Here is a 17,490-nt window from a genome sequence, read left to right as displayed (position 1 = left end):
TTAGTCCAAAGAATTTGGTTTCTTTTTGGAATTGGGAATTTTGTTGTTTGGTTTAGTTGTAGTTTGGGGGCGTTTGCACTCATATTTCTGTGTTTGAACACTATCCCTGTGTTTTTTTCGGTATTTAGTGAGAAACCCCATTTATTTGCCCATATTTGAATTTTATTTAATGCATTCTGCAGTAATTTTTTAGCCATATTTATGCTTCTGGTGCGGACCCAGACGGCTCCATCATTCGCGTATTTGGAAGTTTGAATTTTATTGGATATTCCCTCGAATAGGTCATTAATCATAATGTTGAAAAGCGTTGGGCTTAGAATGCTACCTTGGGGTGTGCCATTTTCTAAGGGACACTGGTCCGATAGCGTTTGTTCGATACCCACAGTTATTTTGCGATTAGTTAGGAAGTCTTCGATATAGTTTATTATTTGTCCTTTAAGTCCTGCTTTTGTAGTTTTTGTATTTGCCCGTTTTGCCATACCATATCAAAAGCTTTAGAGAAATCTAAAAATATGCCTATTGTGTATTGTCGGTTTAGTTGGCCCGTTTTGATGTCTTGTTCTAATCAGGCGAGGTTGTCTAAGGTTGATCGGCCTGGTGTGAATCCACTTTGATCTTGGTTTATTATATTGTTTTGGTCTCGATAGTGTTGGAGTCTGTTTTGGACCATTGCCTCCATGATTTTACATTGGGGTTAGGGAGATTGCTCGATAGGAGTTTGCTTCGTTTGCTGGTTTGTTCGGCTTTGGTATTTGGATGACCAATGCCTCTTCCCATGAAGTAGGAACCTGGCCGTTTTGGTACATGATATTGTATAGTTTAAGTAGTGATTCCAGAAGATTTTGGGGAAGCTGTTTAATTATTTGGTTTGAGTTAAGGTCTAGTCCCGGGGGTGTTCCTTTTTTCTATTATTTAGAACATGGAGTAGTTCCTCCAGTGTATATTGTTGGTTAATTTCTAGGTTATCATCTTTGGGTAATTTGAAGAATTTATTTTGATTTTTTAATTGTTTTTAGAGTTCATCAGGGAAGTTACTATTACTACTAGTGGCTGTGAAGTGGTCTGCGAGGTTATTTGCTTTTTGTTAAGGGTTTATCGAGTTATTTATGTTTGGTGTTTTTTTGGTTCGTTTAATGCGTCGGATTGCGTGTATTTTGCGCCATACTGTTCTTGCGCCTGTGTGATGGTATATTTCTTCACAGATTTTTTTCCAGTTTTTGGCTTTTGCCGTTTTGACTAAACTTTGTACTTCATGGTTTACTTGATGTTCTATCTTTAGATATGTGTAGTCTCGTTTAGCTTTATTAAATGCACTTTTGCGTTTTTTCCTAGTTTTTTTATTTCCTCGGTCCACCAGGGTACTGTGGTTTTGCCTATTATTGGTGTTGTGGGATAGTATTTTTTGCTATGTTGATTATGCATTCTGATAGGTTTTGTCAGTATTGTTCGGGGTCTTTATTTTCGGGATCCGCTTGGTTGATCTGTTTGCATAGTGCTTTAAATTTGTCCCAGTCTGCCTTGTTGTAATTGAATTTTGCCTCTTGTGGTTCATTTGTGGTTTGGATATTTATGTTTCCTATGGTAATGTGGTTTGGAAAGTGGTCGCTGCCGAGTGGCTCCTCATGCACTTCCCACAAAGTGCTTTGGGCGATATCAGGGGTACAGATTGTTAGGTCTATAGTCCACATATTTTGATTAATTTTCACATATCTAGTTGGTTGGTTGTTATTTAGTAGTATTAGGTTTTTTGTTCTATCCATTCGGCGATAAGTTTGCCGTTTTGGTCTGTTTTATATTTAACAGGGGTGGTGGTGGGCGTTGAAGTCCCCTAAAAAGATGGTGGATTGATGGCTTAGCTGATTTAGGGTTTCTAAGTTTTCAGGTTTAATTTGTTTCACTGTCCAGTTTTATATGTTTACAGTGTTTATCTTTTGGTTGTGATGAGTTATTTGTATACCATTAGCTTCTAGATTTGGAGTTTAATTGGTATTTCTTTATGGTATTTTGTCCTCCCTGATATATATGATTAGGCCACCGCCTGCTCTACCTGGGCGATATTTAACTCTGTCGAGTCTTACCGAAATATAATTAGGTAGGGTGAATTTAGATTTTGGGGAGAAGTGGGTTTCCTGAACGCATATGATATGAGGACCTAGGTTTTTCCGAAACATAATTTTTTATTCGTGGCTGTGGGCGGCCAGTCCATTGGCATTCCACTGTAATATGTGTAGACCTTCCATTATTTAGAGGGTTTCGAGTTTTGGGGGATTAAACTTTGTGTAGGTGTAGGTTGTTGTGGTTTCTATTTTGAGATTTCTTTTAATGTGTTATCGAAGTTTTCAAAGAAGAGACTAGTAAGATATAGTTTGGAAGCAACTGTGTGAAAGGATTTAAACCAACGTGGATAAACCAACCAGGAGTGGTATATAGGTAGATATAATACCAGTCTACAGATGTACACACATTTGATGATACATACGAGGGGCGTGCAATACGTTTCGCAACTTGGGCATTTGTGTTTATACAAACAATGTCAACTTGTTGCAGGTGTGACACTAGTCATAACATCAGGTTGACACGTGTCATAACAAGTTCCAGACACAACAATAAGTTAGATGTGATAGCTTATTCACCTGAGGGTGGTCACAATCATGGATTCTCTCAAACATAGACAATGGCTGAAATAATGTTCCTTACCAAGGAGGGATGGAAAGCAAAAGAAATCCATGATCGCATGTGTAAAGTGATGGGTAATGACTATTCCACAGTTTGCCGTTGGTCTCTACAGTTTAAAAGGGGTAGGGAGTCCCATGGACGATGACCCAAAGTCAGGCAGGCCTTCAGATGCCACCCAACTGGAAACCATTGCTGCTATAAAAAGAAGAATTTTGTCTGACCGACGAGTGAAAGTATCTGAACTTTCTAGGGAATTCCAAATATCAGTTGGAACTGTTCTAACCATTATTCATGAGCATTTTGGTATGTCCCAGGTATCTGCAAGATGGTACATCGAAACCTCAGAGCTCAAGATCGCCACCAACCACAGAACTGAAAATTGTCGAGACCTCCTGGATATCTATTCTGCTGATGAAGCCGGATTTCTTTCTCGTCTAGTGACAGGTGATGAAACATGGATCCACCACTGGTACCCAGAAACTAAACTGGAATCCATGCAATGGAAGGACCCCATCCGCATCCGAGGAAGTTTGGCACTCAACCATCGGCTGGCAAGGTAATGGCCACCATATTGCAAGAGGCATATTGCTGATTGATTACATGCCACCAAAAACTACAATCAATGAAGAGTATTATGCTAATGTAATGAGAGAATTACGAAAATCTATTCACCAGAAACGACGTTGGATGTTAACACGTGGTATTCTAATTTTGCACGACAATGCTCCGGTTCCCAAGTCGAAAATTGCACAGGCCGCCATATGTGAATGTGGATTCGAACAGTTAAATCATCCAACCCACAGCCCAGTGACTGTTTCCTGTTCCGGTAAATCTGCACTACGTGGAAGACGCTTCCAGGATGATGAGGACAGAAAGGCTGACAAAGAGGGCCAATCTGCATATTTCTATAAAGGTGGTATTGAAAGCTTGAAGGACAAATCGAATAAGTGTGTTGAGGTGAATGGAGATTATATTGAAAAATAAAAGTGCAAAAGATATTCTGCGACTTGGGCTTAAATTGAAGTTGCAAAACTTATTGAACGCCCCTCGTTCACGTTAATCAATGAAAGAAAAGTCGTCAAAACACAGTCATTTCCAGGACACTCCTACATACTACGGTCGGTGAGAAACCTCATCAAAGAAAACACACAGTCAAGGCACTGATTTTTCTACGAGGACCCTTGGAATGTAGTCGTAATTATCACTTGATTACATTGTTGAATATACATTAATTTTTTATTCAAACTCAATTAATTGAGCAAAACTATACGTTTTGTGGACATTTCAGATCTACCAAGATATGCATGTTTTGTTTTATTATCCTCCAATCCTTTCCTGGACCGACTTTTAGGCAATCCCCCAAATCTGCTTTCTGTGATGATGTGGGCGTTCGCTGATGTCAATGACGTAGCGGATGGCAATACAGGAGTGAGTGTCTTTGGGGGGGGGGGGGGGGGTATGCGTCACTGGTCAGACAGTTGTGAATTTTGTAGGTCATACAACATACATGCACAGGTCATAACTAAGCTACAGGCTTGCTGATACTGTCATGCACTTAAAAGTTATCGGTGTAGTCTGGTTGATAAGACGAGATCAGTTCTTTACTGCAATAACTATTCATGACAATAATGAGAAAGGAAACCTAAATTCACCTTCTTTGCAGCATTTGTCCTTTTATTTGTTCGCTCTTGCTGCATACCCTGTGAGATATACACATAAGTTATGAAATATGGTGAGAACATCATTTGCAGATAAACATGGAAAGTGTAAATTCAATAAAAAAACAGTTATCAAGTATAATACTTACAACCATGCATTTATCTTTAATAAAAGTAACGCGTACGCTACAAACCTCTCGTTTTCTCTTTTTCACACTTGACCCGCGAATCCCCTGAAATTATAAAAAAACCAACACCTGTTAACTTCGTCTATAAATTTATTGTCACATTTCCATTGATGTCTGTAAGTGATCACTTGTTTCTTTGTTTAGTGGGCCAATATATGAAGATACACTCTTCAAAAAAAGAAACGCAATATAAATTGGATACATGTTACTGGAAAATGTTGGTGGCCTGATATTCCACACACGATGTGTCAAAACGCAGCCATTGTCGATTTGCAATGTCTTAAACGGCTTTGTTTTCACACGTGTTCAAAAATATCATGGAGGAAAACATTAAAGCAAAATGCACGTGCCAGGTATGGCATTGGTAACTCGTGGTAGTGGCTATAAAAGGCAAACATAAGCCAATAATTTGTCATTCAATTGTCAACATTTTTCAAGTTCGAAAATGTCGAGACTCAGCGCTGCCGATCGAACATCGCCATTGGACGTATCCAAAGAGGGGAATCGCAGTCTTCTGTCGCACGCCACTTCAACGTCCACCACAGCATCATTTTCCGCCTTTGTGAGCGATACACACAGTTCAATTCCACTGCAGACCGTCCGAGAACCTGCCGACCAAGAGTTACCACCCCTGTACAGGATCGCTACATTCGACTGTTCCACCTACGTCATCGCAATGCCACAGCTATGGAGACTGCAGGACGCATCCCTGGTTTGAGGAGGATATCAGACTAGACTGTCAGGTCTACCCTCATAATGCCAACATCAACGCCTTGCCCTGGCCGTCGAGATCTCCAGATCTCAACACAATCGAGTGAGTGAGTATGGTTTAAGGCGCTTTTAGCACTATTCCAGCAATATCACGGCGGGGGACACCAGAAAGGGGCTTCACACATTGTACCCATGTCGGGAATCGAACCCGGGTCTTCGGCGTGACGAGCGAACGCTTTAACCACTAGGCTACTCGACCGCCCCCAACACAATCGAACACCTCTGGGCTGAACTCAATCGACGTGTACGTCAACGTCAGATCACGCCGCAGACACTCCCACAACCGGCCAACGCGTTACAGGCAGAATTCCGAAGGACAGAATTCGTACACTTATCCAGTTAGTGCAGAGGAGATGCAGTCGTGATTGCTGCCCGGGTCGGTCACACGAGATAATGAGTTCAGCGCAACCTTATGGCCTTATGTGACATGACAAGGAACAGTTTTCAATGCCTTTGTACAACGACAACATGTGACTATCGAGCTCCAAAATGTCATATATGTATCTATGATATTAATTTAAATAATATCGATATTATTAAGGTACAATAAATTTACTAAAAGTCTACCTGCGCGTTTCTTGTTTTGGAGAGCGCATTTACAGGCCATTATTTTATGTTATTACGATGGTAATCCATGGTAACCCGATGCAGATGGAACCAGATGTTAGTGTAAATGATCCCCATCTATGCATTATATATCAAATTCCAAAAGAATTTGTGCATTAAGTATCTTTTGCGCAGTCGAATCTACTGGTATTCTAACAGAGCTTCACTGTACCTCCAGATTATAATTTTCCGTGAGTGACATACTTCCTTATTATTGACATCTTTCATTTCTATCTCATTCACTTGTAATTAAGCGACGTGACAGCCCGCGTGGTGGAACATACAGTGTGAGACAGCCAAGCGTGAATCATGGAATAATTGTGACCGCTTCCATTGTCAGTCTCTCAATATGTATTGTGGTATATCGGCGACGAATCTTGGCTAGAAGTGGTCCCTAGCAGCCAAAACTCATGATTGAATAGATCGGATTATTGGCGTGAATCGTTGGTCTCAGTACCAATCACTGGATTGTATGATCTGGTCTCGATTATTTACTGACCGCCGTCTTATAACTGGAATATCGCCGAGTGCGAAGTTAAACAGCACACACACACATACACTGTTTCAAATACGGGCCATATACATATGGTGGAGGAAGGGTTTTGCTATATTGCTGCCCCGGCCCTTTAAGTATGGCAAATTGCAATCCAACAAACCATGCATTGATCAAGGTAAGCTTACATCCTCATAAATCCTACCAACAGATGGGACAGGGGCGCGGCTGTACGTTGACAACACGCCAACGTGGCATTAGAAGTTCAGTGGCGTGTCCCGGGTCTATTTTCAATCTTTTTTTAGCAGAGAAGCAATATTAACTCATGAACAAATGGTAACATCAGCCAAACACTCGATACATCCCCGTCAGTAGTTCAGAATGAACAGATGGCGATGGTAAAGCTGGACACCCGAACCTGTTCAATAATATAAGTTACACGTTGTTGTGAGAAAAATGTAGACCGTGACAACTCAGTAGAATTGACCAGGCAATAGGTCTGGGATGTTTAGTTAAGACTTGACTTGTCCTGAACACGTCAGTGCCATAGTATGAAAAAACGGTTGTGGAACTTGTGTCAATCAACGCTTGAACACCAAACTGTAAGTGTGATAAATGTCGTTCAAATCATCTCACTTACTCTGTTTCGAATATTCAGCAGAAAATTTATATTAACCAGCTGTGAGTTGGGATATCAGATTTTTTACAAGCAGTCGAATAGGAAGGATAAAGGACACCTCACTGATTAGGTTCTTGTTTACTTAATATTTTTAGGTACATGTATACATTCAGTCTACATGTTTCAGTGAATTAAATACAAATTTGCTTTTTGAATATAAAACGTGGATAACTTACTTACTGAAATTAGGAATTCAACGTGCGCTTTCCGACATATGCGTATTTCGCGCACGGGCCCGCCAGGCCGTTTAGTGTTTGGTCGAAAAGGGTAAGGTCCGAAAAGCTGAGGCAACCTAGGTGGGGCTTTTAGGGCTGCTTACTTAATTTGGAGAACAAATATTTTGCTTGTAATGTGTGCAATATAATATTACGTGTTCAGGCGTTTCTTTTAAGTTGCGGTGGGGGCATTTACCGTTCTGGTGTTTTTTAATTTGGTGTAGGTTTAACTTAGTGTGGCCTGTTTGTGGTTTAGTTATTACTCTGTAAATTTTTTGGTTTTATGATTGATTTTTTTTCCTAATGGCTTTTGTAGCAGGTGTTTTAGTTTGCAATCAGATTTCTGATAGTTATTTTGCCACTTTTGGAAGATTTACTCCTTTGTGATACTCATAATTTCGTTTTTTTTTATATTGGGAGGTTGATGCTTACTTCTTCTAATTTTAGTGCTGATTTGACTGCTTTGTCTGCGTTTTCGTTGCCAAAAACTCCAACGTGGGCAGGGATCTAAATTATTTCTACACGTATGTCTTTACCTACTTAACGTAGATTCTTGGCGCTTTTAATTGTCCATTGTTTTGGGCGCTTTTTTTGTGTTTTTGTTTTTTATGGCCTGTAGCCCACTTAATGAGTCTGAAAGGATTAGGGTTTTTGGGTGTCTATTTATTTGATCGCTGTGCAGAGCTGTTACTATCCCCATTAATTCGGCTGTGAAAATTGATTGATTATTTGGGAGCCTATATGATTGTGTTTCTTTTGGGGGTTTGTTGATATGGATGCCGAATCCTGTGCGTTTTGAGTCCGGGTCAAAGGACCCATCTGTGTTAATGTGACACCAATTGGCCATTTTTCGTGAATGTATGCTAATGTGATGGATTTAGCGGTATTTGGATCAGTTTCTTTATTTAGCCTGGTGGAGAGAGATATGTCGATTTGGGGGGTTTGGAGTTTGTGTGTGAAGGTGTTATTTGGGGCTGTGTTTAACTGTAAATTATTTAGGTTGTGTATATTTAGGTAATTTATTATGCGTCGAGAGATTGGTGTTAATTGAGGGGTTTTGCGAGCTAGAGCTTGGAGTCTGGGGCTTATGTTAGTTTTAATGATCTGTTGGATTTGTTGGTTTTGTAGGGTTGAGGCCCAGTAATTTATTATTAGATGTTCTCGGCGTAGATCCGGGGGTATTTCGCTTGTTAGTGCCTGTACCGATATGCGCGGTGTGCCATGCTGAGTGCGTGTGATTATCTTGAGTGATTGAATTGAGTTTAGTTTATCACTTAATGAGGAGTTTAAGGTGTTGTATATTTGGCATCCATAGTCTAATTGTTGATCTAATTAGTGATTTGTAAAGTGATAGTAGGGTCTCCTTGGAACCTGTCAGGCAGCGCAGTGTATTTATGTCTTTAGTGCATCTAGTTGTTAGTTTGTTTTTAATGTGAGGTGTTCATCAAAGATTAGACCAAGGAATTTGGTTTCTTTTTGGAATTGGGAATTTGTTTTTTTTTTGTTTAGTTGTAGTTTGGGGGTGTTTGCACTCATATTTCTGTGTTTGAACACTATCCCTGTGTTTTTTTCGGCATTTAGTGAGAAACCCCATTTATTTGCCCATATTTGAATTTTATTTAATGCATTCTGCAGTAATTTTTTAGCCATATTTATGCTTCTGGTGCGGACCCAGACGGCTCCATCATTCGCGTATTTGGAAGTTTGAATTTTATTGGATATTCCCTCGAATAGGTCATTAATCATAACGTTGAAAAGCGTTGGGCTTAGAATGCTACCTTGGGGTGTGCCATTTTCTAAGGGACACTGGTCCGATAGCGTTTGTTCGATACCCACGGTTATTTTGCGATTAGTTAGGAAGTCTTCGATATAGTTTATTATTTGTCCTTTAAGTCCTGCTTTTGTAGTTTTTGTATTTGCCCATTTTGCCAAACCATATCGAAAGCTAGAGAAATCTAAAAATATGCCTACTGTGTATTGTCGGTTTAGTTGGCCCGTTTTGATTTCTTGTTCTAATCGGGCGAGGTTGTCTAAGGTTGATCGTCCTGGTGTGAATCCACTTTAATCTTGGTTTATTATATTGTTTTGGTCTCGATAGTGTTGGAGTCTGTTTTGGACCATTGCCTCCATGATTTTACATTGGGGTTAGGGATATTGCTCGATAGGAGTTTGCTTCGTTTGCTGGTTTGTTCAGCTTTGGTTTTTGGATGACCAATGCCTCTTCCCATGAAGTAGGAACCTGGCCGTTTTGGTACATGATATTGTATAGTTTAAGTAGTGATTCCAGAAGATTTTGGGGAAGCTGTTTAATTATTTGGTTTGAGTTAAGGTCTAGTCCCGGGGGTGTTCCTTTTTTCTATTATTTAGAACATGGAGTAGTTCCTCTAGTGTATATTGTTGGTTAATTTCTAGGTTATCATCTTTGGGTAATTTGAAGAATTTATTTTGATTTTTTAATTGTTTTTAGAATTCCTCAGGGAAGTTACTATTACTACTAGAGGCTGAGAAGTGGTCTGCGAGGTTATTTGCTTTTTGTTAAGGGTTTGTCGAGTTATTTATGTTTGGTGTTTTTTTGGTTCGTTGAATGCCTCGGATTGCGTGTATTTTGCGCCATACTGTTCTTGCGCCTGTGTGATGGTATATTTCTTCACAGATTTTTTTCCAGTTTTTGGCTTTTGCCGTTTTGACTAAACTTTGTACTTCATGGTTTAATTGATGTTCTATCTTTAGATATGTGTAGCCTCGTTTAGCTTTATTAAATGCACTTTTGCGTTTTTTCCTAGTTTTTTTATTTCCTCGGTCCACCAGGGTACTGTGGTTTTGTCTATTATTGGTGTTGTGGGATAGTATTTTTTGCTATGTTGATTATGCATTCTGATAGGTTTTGTCAGTATTGTTCGGGGTCTTTATTTTCGGGATCCGCTTGGTTGATCTGTTTGCATAGTGCTTTAAATTTGTCCCAGTCTGCCTTGTTGTAAATTGAATTCTGCCTCTTGTGGTTCATTTGTGGTTTGGATATTTATGTTTCCTATGGTAATGTGGTTTGGAAAGTGGTCGCTGCCGAGTGGCTCCTCATGCACTTCCCACAAAGTGCTTTGGGCGATATCAGGGGTACAGATTAATAGGTCTATAGTCCACATATTTTGATTAATTTTCACATATCTAGTTGGTTGGTTGTTATTTAGTAGTATTAGGTTTTTTGCTCTATCCATTCGACGATGAGTTTGCCGTTTTGGGCTGTTTTATATTTAACAGGAGGGGTGGTGGGCGTTGAAGTCCCCTAAAAAGATGGTGGATTGATGGCTTAGCTGATTTAGGGTTTCTAAGTTTTCAGGTTTAATTTGTTTCACTGTCCAGTTTTATATGTTTACAGTGTTTATTTTTTGGTTGTGATGAGTTATTTGTATACCATTAGCTTCTAGATTTGGAGTTTAAATTGGTATTTCTCTATGGTTTATGTCCTCCCTGATATATATGATTAGGCCACCGCCTGCTCTACCTGGGCGAGATTTAACTCTGTCGAGTCTTACCGAAATATAAATAGGTAGGGTGAATTTAGATTTTTGGGAGAAATGGATTTCCTGAACGCATATGATATGAGGACCTAGGTTTTTCCGAAACATAATTTTTAATTCGCGGCTGTGGGCGGCCAGTCCATTGGCATTCCACTGTAATATGTGTAGACCTTCCATTGTTTAGAGGGTTTCGTGTTTTGGGGGATTAAACTTTGTGTAGGTGTAGGTTGTTGTGGTTTCTATTTTGAGATTTCTTTTAATGTTTTATCGAAGTTTTCAAAGGAGAGACTAGTAAGATATAGTTTGGAAGCAACTGTGTGAAAGGATTTAAACCAACGTGGATAAACCAACCAGGAGTGGTATATAGGTAGATATAATACCAGTCTACAGATGTACACACATTTGATGACACAAATGTCGAGACTCAGCGCTGCCGATCGGAACATCGCCATAGGACGTATCCAAAGAGGGGAATCGCAGTCTTCTGTCGCACGCCACTTCAACGTCCACCACAGCACCATTTTCCGCCTTTTTGACTGATACACACAGTTCAGTTCCACTGCAGACCGTCCGAGAACCTGCCGACCAAGAGTTACCACCCCTGTACAGGATCGCTACATTCGACATTCGCTTGGGTTGGAGCCATACCTTACAGCCTTGCAATTTGAGAAGCTGGGAATGAGTGTGGTTTAGCGATGAATCACGATTTCTTCTTCATCGGCGAGATGGAAGACAACGTGTTTATTGTCGTCGAAATGAGCGTTTTGCCCCACATTGTGTACGTGAATCAAATTTCAACCGGACAACGCTCCACCGAACACAGCTCGTGTCACGGTAGACTACCTTCATAATGCCAACATCAACGTCTTGCCCTGGCCGTCGAGATCTCCAGGTCTCAACACAATCGAACACCTCTGGGATGAACTCGATCGACGTGTACGCCAACGTCAGATCACGCCGCAGACACTCCCACAACCGGCCACCGCGTTACAGGCAGAAATCCACAGGACAGAATTCGTACACTGATCCAGTCAGTGCCGAGGAAATGCAGAGCCGTGATTGCTGCCCTGGTCGGTCACACGAGATAATGAGTTCAGCGCAACCTTATGGCCTTATGTGACATGACAAGGAACAGTTTTCAATGCCTGTGTACAACGACAACATGTGACTATCGAGCTCCAAAATGTCACATATGTATCTATGATATTAATTTATATAATATAGATTTTATTAGGTACAATAAATTTACTAAAAATCTACCTGCGCGTTCCTTGTTTTGGAGAGCGTAAATACAGACCGTTTTTTTATGTAATTGCGATGGTAAACCATGGTAACCCGATGCAGAATGGAACCAGATGTTAGTGTAAATGATTCCCATCTATGCATTATATATCAAATTCCAAAGAATGTTGTGCATTAAGTATCTTTTGCGCAGTCGAATCTACTGGTATTCTAACAGAGCTTCACTGTACCTCCAGATTATAATTTTCCGTGAGTGACATACTTCCTTATTATTGACATCTTTCATTTCTATCTCATTCACTTGTAATTAAGCGACGAATGTACGTAGAACACGTACATTATCACGCAGTTATTGCTATGTAACGTGCCGTCATATAATAATTACCATTGTGGAAGTGACATCAAGCTCTAGTGGAGACTTGTGAGGGAGTATCCATGTTGGATCACGGCCTGTATCGCTTTCATTTCTGCTCTCACTGAGATACAGTTGAAAGCATTCGGCGGGGGTGGCTTTTGGGGAGTTTATACCATAGGGATGAAAGGCGGGGATATATAATCCCTGATGATGTTTCAAAATCACTGATTGAGGATATCAATGCTGAAATGTATCTTTTCGAGTGGTAAGCAGCTTCAATGAGCAGACGACATAGGTCACGTGACAGCCCGCGTGGTGGAACATGAAGTGGGAGACAGCCAAGCGTGAAAAGTACTGGGCCTTGGACAAATTTAGATTGACTGACTGACGCTTTGCACGATTTGCAAAGTTGTAAACAAAAGACGCGAATATTTATATCAGTCAGTCATGATAGTAAATCAACTTTTCGGCAAGGAATCAGAGATAAAATTTAATGTATTAGTGACAACCCTGGTGAACTGTTGCAATCCATTAAATCATCAGTGGCACTGCAAGGCCGTAGTTAACTTTTTTGGACAGGGGGGCAAATATTTGTACAAGTATCACTTGACCCCAACTTGATTCAAATAAAACTGTCCCCCCCCCCCCCCCCCCCCCCCCCCCCACCCCAACACACACACACTACAAAAATCTCATGAAAATGATGTTATTAATGTAAATCAAGCTGGATTCGGATTCAGGAAAGTTTTTTGACGGTGGATAAAATGTTTTCACTTTATGGGATGAACAGATGGGAGATTTTATGTTTTCTTTATAAACTTCTCAAAAGCCTTTGATTGCGTAAATCACACTTTACTTTGGCATCGACTTATTAGCTATGGAATACATGGAACTGTTTTAAGAAATATGTATTTCAAACTACATACTTGTGTACGGACAGATCAAGGTCTCAAAGACTTGTTTCAGTCCTGGGTTGGTACTCGCCAAGGATGTGTGATCAGCCCACTGTTATTTTCATTATACATCAACGAATTGGTTGCGACAGCATGGTTCCGCCCAACCTAACATACGGCTCTGAACTTTGGGGATACGAAGTCGTGGATCAAATTGAGAGTTCAGACTAAGTAAATAAAAATAACTAGAAAGTGTTTTTACTCGTAAAAACATATGTCTCCCCCCCACTCCCCTAACCCCCATTCATTCGTTTACTTCACGTTAAACCCCATCTCTTCATTCACACCCTCCATTACTAAATAACAGAGACAAAAATAGAACTCCTAGAAATTTCAAACAACTAATGGGCACCACTTCAGCGTCTAATCAACACCACTAATCCCTCAATCATTTACCCACCTGACAGTGTAGTCATCTAAGAAGCACAGTTTTCTTGTTACTGAAGTATTTGTAGAAAATCCACCTAAAGTACTAATAGAGTTTGGACACAAATATATTAATATCCCCAACATATCAGAAATGATGTAGCAATGTTATATGGCACAAAGGAAAGTCTCTGTGATGTAATTGCCCGTGTATCTGACTCTGCAGGTCTTCTACACAATGACATATGTGATGTCATGGAAACTGTAATAGCAAGGCACCACACCAGCTCTCTGATGTGAAAGATCCTTGACATAAATATGGTCAATAACAGTTTCTTTCCTGGTAGTGGACACTTCAATCAGCTGCGTGAAGGGTTCTTGCAGAAGAGGTTGCGCTTTGTTTGTATTGAGGTCAATGTTGAAATCTCCCAGAAGAACTGTACTGTTAGGCACCACTTCAGTGCTGGGTTAATGTGTATACAAAGTTTCGCGAAAAAATATTAAACGGTTTCTGAGTTATGGTCAGGAAACAAAGCTTACCCCCATTCAGAGCCTATGTTCAACTTATGTCCATGGAAACGAGAAAAAATAAAAATGTCAAAAATCTCTAAATAGCAAAAGGCACCACTTCAGTACTGGGTTAATGTGTATACAAAGTTTCGCGAAAAAATATTAAACGGTTTCTGAGTTATGGTCAGGAAACAAAGCTTACCCCCATTCAGAGCCTATGTTCAACTTATGTCCATGGAAACGAGAAAAAATAAAAATGTCAAAAATCTCTAAATAGCAAAAGGCACCACTTCAGTGCTGGGTTAATGTGTATACAAAGTTTCGCGAAAAAATATTAAACGGTTTCTGAGTTATGGTCAGGAAACAAAGCTTACCCCCATTCAGAGCCTATGTTCAACTTATCTCCATGGAAACGAGAAAAAATAAAAATGTCAAAAATCTCTAAATAGCAAAAGGCACCACTTCAGTGCTGGGTTAATGTGTATACAAAGTTTCGCGAAAAAATATTAAACGGTTTCTGAGTTATGGTCCGGAAACGGTGAGAACGCCGACGCCGACGCCGACGGGAACCGTGCCAAAAACAATATGTCTCCCTCCATTCTGGGGAAGACATAATTCTGTATCTGCCTCTGAGTGCTTGTAATGATGCTGTCCCTGGAGAAAGTGGTCGACCCTTATTATTCCTCACCTATGCAACAAAATGTGTAAAATATTGGGCGAAACTAGTCATTCTGAATGACCGACTACCGAAGCGAACAACTGATCACTTAAATTATTTCAGGTGTTTCACATAGGTGTCAAGTCTCAAGGGTCGGCTGAGAAGGCCCACGTGACATCTATTTTCATAACGTCCACGGTTCCTAAAAAATCCATTGAGTGATAGATAACAATGAACAATCAATCAACGTATTATCAGTTACCCTTTGGAACAAAGTATGTTGTTTTTACATCGGCACTTCACGCCATGATATGAGTGTATTCCCTTTGTTCCCTTTTGACATATCCACTGTGCAAGATAACAGTGATTAATCAATCAACGTATTTTCTGTTAATCCTTTGATGACTAGGAACGATCAAGTGAATGACGACAAATACACAAGTGTAGGGTTATACCAGAAAACGTGAATGACAACAAGGGAGTAGTAATCGTATTATCGACGCAATCCGAAATCCGAAAATGCTTTCACTGCATGGATACTTTTTTTTATTTTATTAAACTATAACCGTATCTGGGGTATCTATAAAATATCTGGGGTATTTCCAAATGACGACGTCCGATGATGTTCTTTTGTCTGTTTGTTTAGGCTGAAGAAATTAATTAACATGCGCCCTTTGTCGAAATCTTTATAGTTCACAGTTAACTAACCAGTGTTCAAAAATGTGTAAAACAAATATTGCCTCCAGCTTCCAAGTTTATTTAGCTGTCCTTGCAGGCGGTAGCCCAGTCTCTGGTCACGCTCAGTTGCGTTGCGTATCATCCGGGTACTCACGAGGGGAAAAACAATAACAAAGGCAACAACCAGTCCGGGGAATGGCGTTAGATCAGTGCCCCTTTAAGTCCTCGAAAAGTATTAAAAACGTAAATTACTAAAATATAACTGTAGGGTATTGATGAAGCGGCATTTATAGTTACCTCTTCACCTGTCTTTTCCGGCATACCCGTGGGTAACCCTTGAAAACAATGTCAAATATACAAAGCTATAATCACAGCAAGAGCTAAACATGTGTGTATTTATTTTACACAATACTGTTTGCAAACTAATTTGACATTCTCAGTTAGATACATGTAAGCTCCTCGACAACCCACATGTATTTATTATTTTATGATGGTATTACTGTTCATGGGAAAACAAAAATAATATTGAAATTAAGAAAAAATAGACAGAATTGCACTAAATAAACGAAATAAATCATGAACCTATATATGCAATAGGTTAATTTGTAACACACAGGTTTCGGAGTCCATACCACACAACCAACTAAAACCACACAATCCTTCCGACTCCCAAATAACCAATCAATATTCACGGCAGATCTAATGGGCATGGCCTCAGCCCTCCACAATCAAGAATCCAAAAACCACAAAAAATCCTAATACTTACCGACTCCCTAACTGGACTGCAAGCCCTCCAAAACAAAAATACCAAAAACCGACCTAAATGAATAAATCAAATACTTAAAAGCTCCAACGACCTAACTAAGGCAGGCAAACAAATAACCTTCTTGTGGATACCCGCCCACGTAGGAATATACGGTAATGAAAACGCCGATAAAGCAGCTAAACTATCCCTCAAAATCCCAGGAATAAGCTTAAACTTACCCATCTCAAAATCAGAAATTAAAAGTGTAAACAAGCAAAATATCACAAAAAAATGGCATAACCTATATCTAAACTAAAATAGCCAAATCAAAAAAGTGATCATCAAACCACTAACCAAACCAAAAATTCTCCATCCATCAAAAAAAAGCGACAGAGTAATCACTTAACTCCAAACAGGACACACCAACCTAAATAACCACCTAAAAAAATTAAAAAAACACACTACAGGTAACTGCCCACACTGCAAACAACCAGAAACCCCAGAACACGCACTCATCCACTGCACACACTACCTAACACATCGAACCGCATTACAAACCACCCTCAATCTAAACAAGGCTCTCACTCTAGAAGCAATACTAAACCCACAAAATAAACTAGAAAACTTCAAGGCCTTAGGCGTATTCTTAATCAAAACGGAACTAATAAAACGCATCTAAAAACACAATAACCTACCAAATCAAAATCACATAAACAAACAAACATCCACCATACCCAGCTCCCTTAGTTCTCCTCCCCAACCCCATCAGCTGAATGCAGGTGGAAGTGTTAGACCCAAGAAGAAGGTGTACCGCCAGCGAGAGGAAAGGTTAGAGCTGCAAAAAAAACTACTTGTGACAGGTGTCACAACTGTAACACTATCCAGTATGGCCAGAAGCTGTGTAGAGGTGAGCTTATTGCGTTCATCAGAAGAAAGGGGTCAGTGACAAGGTGATGGTCATAAATCGGACAGTGTTGACAAAGAGTTTTCCGTGTACTGTACCACGAACTTGTGTCGACCCCCCTTAAAGGTTCGAGTGTCATTTCATGACCAGGTGATGGTCATAAATCGGACAGTGTTGACAAAGAGTTTCCCGTGTACTGTACCACGAACTTGTGTCGATCCCCCCTTAAAGGTTCAAGTGCCATTTCATGACCAGATGAGGGTTATAAATCGGACAGT

At 40.0% G+C, this 17,490-nt stretch overlaps 1 protein-coding gene across 1 annotated transcript in view; it reads left to right on the top strand.

The window, feature by feature from the left end:
* Window positions 1-17,490, top strand: part of LOC139448683 (uncharacterized) — a 79,114-nt gene that overhangs the window by 24,013 nt on the left and 37,611 nt on the right. The window contains exon 2 of the mRNA XM_071230235.1: window positions 2,991-3,232. Coding sequence (XP_071086336.1) covers window positions 3,171-3,232 — 62 coding nt within the window. The 5' untranslated portion in view covers window positions 2,991-3,170. The remainder of the gene's footprint in view (window positions 1-2,990; window positions 3,233-17,490) is intronic.

The sequence above is a fragment of the Haliotis cracherodii genome, unplaced genomic scaffold (assembly GCF_022045235.1).
Source record: "Haliotis cracherodii isolate W230 unplaced genomic scaffold, xgHalCrac1.p SCAF_7, whole genome shotgun sequence".
Taxonomy (NCBI): domain Eukaryota; kingdom Metazoa; phylum Mollusca; class Gastropoda; order Lepetellida; family Haliotidae; genus Haliotis; species Haliotis cracherodii.
This window is presented reverse-complemented; position numbering and strand designations above follow the sequence as displayed.